Here is a 12,811-nt window from a genome sequence, read left to right on the forward strand (position 1 = left end):
GACCGTCGTGGCCACGCCCCTTCCTAACGGCCACAGCCGCCCCCTTCCGTCATGGCGTAGCGCGGCAACCCCCCAGCGCCAGGCCCTGCCTCAAGGGGGCGGGCCCTTCAGGGAGGGGGGCGGGGCTTAGTCACCCCACACCAGCGGCTCTCACTGAGGCGGCTTCCCCGCTCTGTGTGGGACCCCGGTGTCCGGCCCGGCCTGGGCCGACGCAGGCCAACTGAGCGGCCCCTGCCTGGATGCGTCAGGAGGCCTCGTATCCCAAGGCCCTGTCTGCTCCGGCGCAGCTGGGCCGGCGGGGGGCCGCTTGGCCTGTGGCTAGGGCTGGCCAGGGTGCGGCGCTCCCGCCCCCTCTGTCCCGCGGGGCAGGGCAGCGCCGCGCCGCATTGATTTCCGGCCGTGGCGGGGCGAGCCCGGCCACGTTAACGCGGCGGAGTTGCTGGAGGTTTGATCTCAGCCGGGCGCTGGGAGCCGCGAGTGCGGAGCTAGGACCACAGCTCGGGGCCTGGGCGTAAGGCACCATCGTCACCCGGCTGAGGGCAGACGCAGCAATGGCACCTCGTGGCTCGAGTGCATCTCTGCGGGGTGGGGCCCCAACTTATGCTGAGTTATTCCTACGTTGGCTTTTGAAATGGCAGGTGTCACCCACGCCTTGGCCAACATTTCCCCTCCCAACTGTGTCCTGAGCAGGGTTGTTGAGGCCCTCCCCAGAGGTGGATGCATGCATACGGTGACTGCAGGCATTGCCAACCCATATCATTCAAAAACAGGCTATGATCATGAGGGCTTTCAAAAATAATACATCTTGTACTCCTGGGGGAATTCTGTGCCATTGCACATGTGAAGAATTTATGCCCCCCCGAAGATTTCTGTGCTTCCCCACAGAAAAATGACTTTTTGAAGGGGGGAGAAAAGGGAAGCTGCAAGAGCAGTCATGTGATTCCCCCCCCCCCCCCCCCCCCGTATTTTTTAGGTGCACAGGGCAGCCAGCAGAGAGGTAAATCACTGTGGGGCAGAGGGGTGGGACTGGGGAAGACCTGGCAGGTGGCTCCTACCCTGCACCAGGATCAGCTGTTAATCCTGGCTCAACTAGGGAGTATGGGACTTCCTTTTACCCTGCATGGCATCGGGGACTGGGTCAGACCCACCCCCACATTTCTCCCCCAGCTGCAGGAAGCTCTGCAACCCCCTTGTCCCCACTCATTTCCTGCACCCATCGCTCCTCAGCTGCAGGGGGAGGGATACCTGTACAGGGAGTTGCTCCCCATCTACCCAACCCCTGTGCATCCAGACCCTCTCATACCTCACCAAGCCTCACTCCCCCACAGTCAGAACCCCCCCCCCAATGAGCCCCATTCCCCCTTCATCTGGACCACCCTGATGAGCCACTCACACCCGGATCCCCACCCCAACCAGCTGCAGCTGGTTCCCCACCCCACTGAGCCCTGCTCCCTCAGCATCTGGATGGCCCCACTGATGCCCCCACACCCAGACCTGCCTGCTGAGCTCTATCCCCCATGCACACACAGACTTCCCTGCTTAGCCCCAACCACCTTCACCTGGACCCCCTGCAAAGTCCCATTACCATTGCACCCAGAACCCCCGCCCCCAACAAGCCCCTATGCATCCATATTTCCCCCCACACCTGGATCCCACACTGAGTTGCCCGCACCCAGATTGCCCCACACAGAACCCTCTCAACCCACACCTGGGTCTCTCACACTTGGATCCTGTCTTGCTGAGCCTGCCTGCCCACAGCTGGTGCACTTGGCGCAGAGGGATAGGGCCCTGGGTTGTTTCTGGGGCACGCCCGGTCCTTACGCTACGTCAGGGTTGGGTGCAGCCTCACCACTGAGTACGTGTCCCGGGGGGCGGGAGCTGTACAGTAATCTCCCACCTCTGTGCAGCCAGTGGCCTTTGCTCCCAAATGCCATACTGGAGCTTCCATATTTATTTGACAAAATTTGCAGAATTTTAAAGTATTGCACGCACAATTTTTACTTTTTTGGTGCAGAATGCTCTCAGGAGTAATCTTGTATTCTTAGCCTTCTAGTTTCTGAGACTCTAGGGTACACTCAATTCATGTTTTAAAGATTTTCTCTGCAACAATGGAGGCAAAAAAACTTTTTTCCAAATGCTTGCAGAATTCATTGCAGGATTGTCGGACCATTGGGCCTGACTTTTAGAGGTGACAGGCATCCATAACTCCAACTGAAGTCAATGGGAAATGCAACTGCTCAGCACCTTTGAAAATTAGGCCTTGAGACCTTACGTGCATGAGTACTCTTACTGAAGTAAATCAGCGGCATTAGTTATGGGAGTAGGGTGAGTGTAGGTATTGGCTTTAAAAAGGGAAATATCTTTGAATTGTTTTACCAGAATAATTCACAACAATTGTCTAGCTGACAATGTGAAGTGATTTTAAATTGTTGCTTTCTGTAATAAGTAATTTTTTCCATACTTAATATGTTACATTTGAGTATAGCATTGTAAAGTTGGAGGTGGATGCTTTTTGTAGTGTGGGTGATTTGAAATAGCACCTTGAAATATGTAACATAATTCATCATGAGAAAAATTGAGCACTTTCTCTAGTCTCCAAGTTAACCAAAATGAAGGAAGTGTACCTCTAATGAGTGAGATTTTATACATATTTGTACTTTATCAGTATCCTGTCATCTCCTGCTACTTGGATAAAAAAATGTTTTACTTCCATGGCTTTTAAAATTACTTTAGAAAAGCAAGTAACCAAGGATATATTCTGCAATTTATTGAGATCTGCACCTCTATCCTGAAGTCACTGAGGCTATGCATGCAAGGTTCTACCTGTGCAGAGCAAATTGCAGTATCTGGCCCTAAATTGCGACCTTGTTTATAGCAGTATTTAAAATAATCTACATAACTTTTTTGCATTAGTTTCAAAATCAGATAGGCTTGTTTTTGATTCCGTTTACAGCAAGCATTGATACAAAATCAGAAAAAAAATTAGGGGAAAGGAGTATCGTCAGATTTTACCTTAGATTTAAAAACAGTTACTTGAAAGATTTAAGTATTAAAAGACAGACCTGTAAAATTTTGTTCATCAGTGTTTTTTATTGTTTGTTTATCTACCCATGGAAATTTATTGTATGGACCATCATAGCTTGGTTTTCTTAATAATAAGTAATATGAGCTTTATTTTTGTATAATAATTGAAAACATCATAACTTCTAAATATTATCTCGTTAATGGTTACCTCCCAAGAGCATTATTAGAGTTACTCTTGTTGTGGCAAATGTAATTGTAGCATGTTATACTTTTTATAATTTTGTGTTATACTGATCAGAGATACCTATTGTAAACATCTTTTCCCGTAAATACTGGCTACAGTATTTGTTTAAACTTGCAAAACCTTGCACAACTTTTATCTAGTTTGACTATTTTATAGACTTGTTTGCTCAAGTATTGCACACAGATGGACTGGCAAGTAAAGGTTCTGTCTTCACCACAACCATTGCGGAACTAATAGCTATGGTTTGTAGCCTGTCCTTTAAATCAGCTTCTGTATCCAATGACTGGAAGATAGCTAATGTAATGCCAATATTTAAAAAGGGCTCTAGAGGTGATCCTGGCAATTACAGACCAGTAAGTCTAACGTCAGTACCGGGCAAATTAGTTGAAACCATAGTAAAGAATAAAATTGTCAGACACACAGAAGAACATAACTTGTTGGGCAAAAGTCAACATGGTTTCTGTAAAGGGAAATCATATTTTACTAATCTATTAGAGTTCTTTGAAGGGGTCAACAAACATGTGGACAAGGGGGATCCAGTGGACATAGTGTACTTAGATTTCCAGAAAGCCTTTGACAAGGTCCCTCACCAAAAGCTCTTACATAAATTAAGTTGTCATGGGATGAGAGGGAATATCCTTTCATGGATTGAGAACTGGTTAAAAGACAGGGAACAAAGGGTAGGAATAAATGGTAAATTTTCAGAATGGAGAGGGGTAACTAGTGGTGTTCCCCAAGGGCCAGTCTTAGGACAAATCCTATTCAACTTATTAATAAATGATCTGGAGAAAGGGGTAAACAGTGAGGTGGCAAAGTTTGCAGACAATACTAAACTGCTTAAGATAGTTAAGACCAAAGCAAACTGTGAAGAACTTCAAAAAGATCTCACAAAACTAAGTGATTGAGCCACAAAATGGCAAATGAAATTTAATGTGGATAAATGTAAAGTAATGCACATTGGAAAAAATAATCCCAACTATACATACAATATGATGGGGGCTAATTTAGCTACAACTAATCAGGAAAGAGATCTTGGAGTCATCGTGGCTAGTTCTATGAAGACGTCCACGCAGTGTGCAGTGGCAGTCACAAAAGCAAACAGGATGTTAGGAATCATTTAAAAAGGGATAGAGAATAAGATGGAGAATATCTTATTGCCCTTATATAAATCCATGGTACACCTGCATCTTGAATACTGCATACAGATGTGGTCTCCTCATCTCAAAAAAGATATACTGGCATTAGAAAAAGTTCAGAAAAAGGCAACTAAAATGATTAGGGGTTTGGAACGGGTCCCATATGAGGAGAGATTAAAGAGGCTAGGACTTTTCAGCTTGGAAAAGAGGAGACTAAGGGGGGATATGATAGAGGTATATAAAATCATGAGTGGTGTTGAGAAAGTGAATAAGGAAAAGTTATTTACTTGTTCCCATAATATAAGAACTAGGGGCCACCAAATGAAATTAATGGGCAGCAGGTTTAAAACAAATAAAAGGAAGTTCTTCTTCACACAGCGCACAGTCAACCTATGGAACTCCTTGCCTGAGGAGGTTGTGAAGGCTAGGACTATAACAGGGTTTAAAAGAGAACTAGATAAATTCATGGAGGTTAAGCCCATTCATGGCTATTAGTCAGGATGGATAAGGAATGGTGTCCCTAGCCTCTGTTTGTCAAGAGGGTAGAGCTGGATGGCAGGAGAGAGAGATCACTTGATCATTACCTGTTAGGTTCACTCCCTCTGGGGCACCTGGCATTGGCCACTGTCGGTAGACAAGATACTGGGCTGAATGGACCTTTGGTCTGACCCAGTATGGCCGTTATGTTCTTAACCATTTAGAATAAGTATCTTTCTCCCTCATGCTTAGTTTAGAAACTTTAGATGTATGTCACCTTTAGAACTTAGATTTATAGACTTTAAGGCCAGAAGGGACAATCATGAAAGTCTGACCTCCTGCACATTGCAGGCCACAGAACCCTGCCCACCCACTCTTAGACCCATAACATCTGGCCATGGGCAGTGGGTGGAGCCCCACTCTGGAGACTCTAGCCACCAGCTCGGCCCCTTCTGCCCACGGCCCCTTCTGCCCACGGCCGGAGCCACAAGCCCCCCCGGCCAAAGCCCTAAGCCAAGCCTCCCCCTGCCTGGAGGAGCCTGGCACTGGCTGCAGCTGTGCCATGCCTCCCCTCCCCAGACCCAAACCGTCCATTGCCCAGGGGAAAAGTGTCTGTAGAAGATGCTTTTTGATATGCCCCATTCAGGTTCCGGGGGGACTGAGGAAGTGGTATGTGCCTCCTCCACTGCCCTGGAATCTGCATGGGGCATAATAAAGCAAAAACTTCGCTGCCAAACCCTGCAACCAGGGGTGCCGTAGCAGTGCTGGGGGGAGTCGGAGCCTATTATACCTGCCGCCCATGCCTCTGGCTGAGTTATTGAAGTCCTCTAATCATGATTTAAAGTCTTGATGTTACAGAGAATCCACCATTTACACTAGTTTTAACCTGCAAGTGACCCATGCTGTAGAGGAAGGCAAACCCCTACAGGGTCTCTGCCAATCTGACCTGGTGGAAAAACTCTTTCCCAACCCCAAATGTGGCAGTCAGTTAGACCTGAGCATTTTGGCAAGATCCAACATCCAGATACCTGGGAAAGAATTCTCGCTAATAACTCAGAACTCTCCCATCTAGAATCCCATCACTGACCGGTGAGGATATTTCTGACTTTGCAAATAACAACTGTATTTTGCCTTTTGTACTTGGAAATTTGGTAAAATGTCTAGGGTGGAATCATGTCAGAGTGATTATTAGAAATTAAAACTGAATGGTATTGCTTATTCATAAAATGAGTTATTACTGAATTAAACTGTATGTTGACCACATCCCTGGTACCTAGTATTTTATGTCATCTACAAGTCTACAGCAGCTTCTGCAGATGCCATCCGTTTCATAACAATGTGTCTCTGTTTTCCTAGATTTCCCTATTGATCACCCAATCTTGGAGGGGAGTGAGGGGCAGGTGTATGATTTTTGAGTGACCTGCCAGCCTCACTACAGAAATCATAACTGGTTAAAATAGCTACCAGCGTGGATACACAGCTGCAAGCTGTATCCATGTTTATGGGATATTAATGATGAGCAGCAAAGCCACGGGTCAAATTTATGATTTTATAGTAAGTATGAGCAAGGGTGTGGGAGCGCATGTGTTGTGCTGGGAGACATGTTTTGATTTGTGCAAGTGGTGAATGAGATGTGTGTACTGCAGTGAGGGATTATTGTGTGTGTTGGTCCTGCTGTGGGTGGTTGTGTTGATTTGTATGTGTGGAGTTGTTCTGAGAGATTTGTGTTCTGGCAGGGGATTGTGATGGGAGATTTGTATTGTTTTGTGAAGCTGATGAAGGAGGGGTATGTACTCTGGTGAGTGGCTATGTGTTTTGGGTCCTGTGGCACCTTTGAGACTAACAGAAGTGTTGGGAGACTTGCATCTGAAGAAGTGAGGTTCTTACCCACAAAAGCTTATGCTCCCAATACTTCTGTTAGTCTCAAAGGTGCCACAGGACCCTCTGTTGCTTTTTACAGATTCAGACTAACACAGCTACCCCTCTGATATGTGTTTTGGGTTTATTCTGTGTGATAGTAGTGGTATTGTGTGGATAGTTGTGTTGACTTGTGCCTGCGGGGTTGTGCTGTGGGATTTTATGTTGAGTTGTACAGGTGGCAAATTAACCTTTGAAGAACCATGCAGTTGGGCAAGTAAACGATCATCTATACAGTCTCCTTATATCATGAACTCATTACAGCCAAAGAAATTATTGAATGCAAATTAGCTGTAGAGTAAGGGTGATGATTGGTTGAGTTACCTTTAATATCACAATGGTCTGGGATTGTTGGCATAGATACATGCCTTACTGTTTTTATTATATACATAGATTGTTGGAATACTTAGTTTTTAAGGGTCTTTTATCTACCCTGTGTAGGGTGACCAGAAAGAAAGTGAAAAATCGGGCCGGGGTGGGGGCTAATAGGCGCCTATATAAGAAAAATCCCCAAATATCAGGACTGTCCCTATAAAATTAGGACATCTGGTCACCCTAACCCTGAGACTTCTGTGCGGGGGGGGGGGGGGGGAAACATCTCTCTGAAACTATTTTATTGTTGTCCCACAATTCTTGCAGCTTGACATACTGAATAGGAAACATGAGAGACACCAGAGCCTCACAAAATGCTGTGAGCGAGACAATATTTCAGTGGGGTGGTCCAGTTTAGGGCCTGAACACCTGGTGAGCTCATACATAATGGGTTGAAAGATACACTTCAAAGAACCTCTCATGCCCACAGCAGTGCCTGATAGGTATATCCTTTTTCTTCATAAAGTTCTATCTGATATACCATTGGGTATTCTTCTAGATTTGTAGAAATTCCATTACATGCACAAGTCATAGAAAAATTTAAAAGGGATATTTTCTTGTTTTGTTTTTTCTAGAAGCAACTGCACCTGCATTTTTCCCCTTGTGGTCCAGCAAGGCTCCCGGCTTCTCAGCTATCACATCTCTTTGGGGGGACATGCATCTCTTTCCCTTCCCACCGTGTTTTTTCCAGGCTGCACAGCTCACAGCTAACCCCAGCAAGACAGAGTGCCTAAACATGTCAGCATCTCTCATATGCTCTTTCTATGAGAGAGTAACTACCTACAGTTTTAGGCTGCAGATTTTCTAAGCAAGCACATTTATTCTTTAGGTAAAAAGATTAAAAACAAAAAACCCTACACACAAGTTATTAAGCTTACCAGAGAACACCCCACCTTCCCATCTGTAGCAAGGGCTCTGATTGGTATCAGTCCTTCCAACCCTTCCCTAAGGATTGGGTCCCTCCTCTTGGACAGAAGGTCCTGTCCATTTGCTGGATCAGAAAGAAGGCCCTGAGGCAGTTTAAACTTAGGCCATTTATCCCAAAGTCCTTTCTTTGTCTGTTGGTCTCTACAGAATCCAGTTTGAACCAGTATATGCAAAAACAATGAGGAGTCCGGTGGCACCTTAAAGACTAACAGATTTATTTGGGCATAAGCTTTCGTGGGTAAAAACCCACTTCTTCAGATGCATGGAGTGAAAATTACACTTCAGTCTCCCTGGACATTCTATAACAGATTTAAAAGTACCCATACTTCAACGAAAAAACTTCAGAAACAGATTTCAAAGAATAACTGCAGAGCTACAATTCATTTGCAAATTTAACACCATTAATTTGGGCTTGAATAGGGACTGTGAGTGGCTGGCTCACTACAAAAGCAATTTTCCCTCTCTTGGTATTGACACCTCCTTATGAATTATTGGGAGTGGACCACATCCACCCTGATTCAGTTGGCCCTGTCAGGATTGGTTCTTCACTTGTAAGGTAATTCCCTTCTCTTCATGTGTCAGTATAATAATGCCTGCATCTGTAATTTTCACAGATTATGTGCAGTGGCAGTATCAATAGCTAATGAGGTTAATCTGAGGTGTGATTTTTGTTAAAGCAGCATTTTCAGAGATCTGATGTTAATGATTAATCTTTAGATAAATACAGATAACACAAATATACTTGAGTGAAGCAGAAGCCAAATACCCTTTCACCAAAGTTTCACTAGTGTCTTTGGTTTCGTACTTGTGCCAATCATGAATACTTTAAGCTTCATTTGTATTTTAGCTTTTTCTGGAAGAAGTTTGAGTCAGGAGCAAACGTAAGTAAAACACGGTCTGTTTACTGGAAATACTGCTTGATGATGGTAGCCTTGATGATGGTTTTGATATTTAAAACAAAGGAGATGACTACTGCACATGCATAGAATATTTGTTCAACAAATTTCAGAAGTATTCTCAATAAACAGACTTACTGTGCTTACGTATACTGAATGCAGTATGTGCTGCTCTGGAATGCTAGCCATTCCAATTTAAAAAGAACTGTATGAATTTAGGTACTGATTCTGCAAACATTTATGTACACGTTCAAGTATGTTTTGTTGATTTCAACAGGAGTACTCAAAATAGTAAAGTTAATCATGTGTGTAAGGTCACAGGCTAGGACTGGGGTTTGTTTGAGGTTTTTTTGCACTGATTATTTTATCAGGTTATTTTAAATATCTCAATGCATATTGACTTGAAACAAAGAGAGTTCTAATCAGAATAGTTTTGTCTGACACGTATACAATCTACTTTTTCAAAAGCGCTGAAGGAACCTCTATCACAAAAAATAATTTGCATTTAAAAAAAATGTTTAGCAGAAGATCAGCCTTTCAAACATTGTTCCTGTCTATAATTAATAAAATCTACTGCAATTACCAGATCGTCTGATGACAAGGATTGGGCTTTGTTTGATAGCAGAGGTGAACTTTAGAATTGTGTCAGGGGTTTCTTTTTAGAAAGAACTAGCTGTGTGCTGCGTTATAAGCATACTGAACTTCCCACAACCAGGCACATACTGAAGGAAATGATAACTCTTCATAAATGTGGATCTCTTGTTGAATCCCTATTTTGTAATTTTTTTTGTTTACTATCCAGGAAACATTTTTAATAAAAAATGTCAGTATAAATAGAAGTAGATCAAATCTGTAGCCCTCAGCTTTGGCTGTATACCTTTAAGTTAATTTTAAATGAAAATAATAAGCACAAAAGAAACTGACAGTCCTATTGTCTGTTTTTTTTTTTATTTTATAGATATGTTATTACAGCACCAAAGATCTTTCGCGTTTCAGCATCTGAGAAAGTGGTAATTCAAGCTTTTGGATATGAGGCTGCGTTTCCTGTCAGCATCTCTATTAAAAGTTTTCCAGATAAGCGGACTACTTATGCTTCTGGCCACGCTCAGTTATCTCCAGCCAACAAATTCCAAGGCTCTGTAACCTTAACAGTATGTATTCAGAACAGTTCTTGTTTTCTCTTATGCTTGCATTTGACTGTAAAAATAGGTTGGATTGACTCCACTATGTTGAGTATCCAGTTTCTTTAATTGTTAAGAGAAAGGGCCTGATTCTTCAGTCTGCTACACCCATTTTGTGTAAGTGTAATTCTTTTGAAATCCTCAGCTATGAAAGTGTAAAACTGGTATAATAGAGTGGAGAATAAGGTGCCAAAAATGAAAACAAAGTATGAATATAATTTTTGTTCTTTCAAAGTGACATTTTTCTGTAGTGTAGTCACACCTTTTCTTCCACTGGTGCAGTTGAGCACAAGGAGATAAAAAAATCAGCAAGAAAAAATGTTTGTTCAAGTTTTAATATAAAAAACAATTCGTTTTAGTATAGGAATCATTGCTCCAAAAGAATATTGCTTTATTGCTTTAATTATCTTTAATGCCTATGGTCATATCTCTCAATTGTCTAATTACCATGCTGATGATCACATCAGTTATCCAAACATGTTCTTTGTTTCCATGGACCAGACAGATATGTTGTGTTCTATATTTTTTATTGAACTAATGGTATGAGAGATACTAAAGCATCCAACTAACTAAGCCTTTAAAAAGGAAAAAAAGGAAAAGTTAAATAAGGGAGAAACAATGGATATGGACAAGATTGATTAATTGTGTGCTCAATCTAAGAAAGCATGCTGACTGGTTTAGGGGTGAAATTAAGGCCCCGTTGAAGTCAGTGGCAAAGCTCCCATTAACTTTGATGGGGCCATGATTTCACCCTTGGAGTGAAATGGAATTTGAATGAGTTATACAGTAACTGTATGTTGGTGCCTCTAGTCACATATTTTACCTCTGGAAAGGCCAGTAAATGGTGCCTCAGAAGAAGGTGAACCCCAATGTAATGCTCATGACCATTTATACATTGTGTACATGGAGAAGAAATTCCTTCATGATGTTGGTGTTGATGAACATATTTAGTAAATAATTAACAACAGAATGCTAATTATAATTCAGATATTCTATTCAACAAAAAATGCAGGGGGAAGTCATAGATTGATTATTTTAATATTTACCAATATTTATTTGTCTCTCCCCACAATCCCTGGCAGATTCAACCAAAAGATTTGCCAAGATCAGCGAGTTCAGTCCTGTATGTGTATCTGGAAGCTAGTTCTTCACATTTTACAAGAGAGAAAAAAATGCCAGTTACCTATAAAAATGGATTTCTCTTTATTCAGACAGACAAACCCATTTATACTCCTGATCAATCAGGTACAGTAATGCCTGTTTTTTCTGTTTGGCTTAAAGCTTTAAAAGTTAGTCTATGTTGCCAAGGAATTAGGATTTAAATTTACTTTAAACAATCAAACACATTGCTGGATTTTCACCAGTTGCTTACTATCTAAGCAGACAGTGTATTTGAACATCAAAATAATAATTTACAGTGTGTTAGCACTTTATAAACTAATTATTTCTTGCAAAATTCCTTCCTTCAGTCCTGCTCTCCACCTTACATCATGAAGTGTTTAACACATGAGTAAACTGAGGCACATAGGACAAGAGAAAGATCTTTGCTGAACATATGTTCAAAAATATTATTGAAGAAATACTTCATTGAAAAAAAATGAATTGGATTACTATCTTTGTCGAGATTGACTTTATAGCAGTCTCCTCCCACAGAAAAATGAAATGCTGGGATCATGGAAGTTAAAGAATTTATTATGTATTTTAATTATTTAATTTGAAGCAGTTGTCAGTGCAAAATCTATCTATTTATATTGATAGCATGAATAAATGGCTCAATGTATTTCTGTAGTGGGGGTTTCAGATATGCAACAAATCAAGAATATCCTTTTAATACTAAAGATTTTTAGGAATAACTATGTATAGAAGCTTAAGGTTATTTGAACTTTTTAAAATTTATTATAAATAATTCTTACAGTGAAAGTCAGGGTTTATTCTTTGGATGAAGAACTGAAGCCAGCCCGAAGAGAAACTGTCTTAACTTTTGTGGTGAGTCTGTTGTAATTTAATTTAATATTGGCATTTTGGAGACCATAAAGAGACTATAGCTAAATAGTAAACCACTCTGCTGTAGTATGGAAAATGATTGATCTCCAAATATTTTAGAAAATTAACAGTGCTTGTCAGGGAACTGCTATTGCGATTTAATAACCTTTTGGAAGTCCTAAAAGTGACTTGGCACAGTTGGACAGAGCTTGTAAGTCTTATCTCAAGAGTAGCCTCAGTGGAAAAAACTGATTTACCACTTATCTCTAAGGAAAGGATTTGTGGGAGAGCTTTCATTGCATATAAGTTGTTTTTTGGTGTTGCCATTTCTTTCATTTCAAATGCAAAGGAATCAATAGTCTCAATATTTGCTTTAGTGTCATTACCACAGTAATATAATAGTGATAATATTGAGCATCATGTGATAACTATCTCTTTTAAATTAATTTAATTATTGGAGCCCAAGTCAGATGTTTTGCCAGAGTTTCAAATTCTGGTGCGTTAGTCATTCCCAAGTTCACAGTTTACTGCTGTTTTAACTCCTGTATCACACATTTAATCAGAGGATTCAATTTCAAGTTAGGGCATGATCCTGAAAACTTTTAAGCACATGATTAAATTCATGCCTGGGAGCAGTCCAGTTAATATCAGTGA

General features: G+C 41.7%; 1 protein-coding gene across 2 annotated transcripts in view; it reads left to right on the forward strand.

Moving 5' to 3' along the window:
- Positions 1-8,877: 8,877 nt before the first annotated feature.
- The window catches only part of C5 (complement C5), a 50,579-nt gene continuing 46,645 nt past the window's right edge, over positions 8,878-12,811 (forward strand). For both annotated transcript variants that reach the window (XM_054007572.1, XM_054007574.1), the window contains exons 1-4: positions 8,878-8,978; positions 9,952-10,144; positions 11,257-11,419; positions 12,090-12,160. In XM_054007572.1, coding sequence (XP_053863547.1) covers positions 8,914-8,978; positions 9,952-10,144; positions 11,257-11,419; positions 12,090-12,160 — 492 coding nt within the window. In that variant the 5' untranslated portion in view covers positions 8,878-8,913. The remainder of the gene's footprint in view (positions 8,979-9,951; positions 10,145-11,256; positions 11,420-12,089; positions 12,161-12,811) is intronic.

This window comes from Malaclemys terrapin, chromosome 17, assembly GCF_027887155.1.
Source record: "Malaclemys terrapin pileata isolate rMalTer1 chromosome 17, rMalTer1.hap1, whole genome shotgun sequence".
In the NCBI taxonomy this organism is placed as follows: Eukaryota; Metazoa; Chordata; order Testudines; family Emydidae; genus Malaclemys; species Malaclemys terrapin.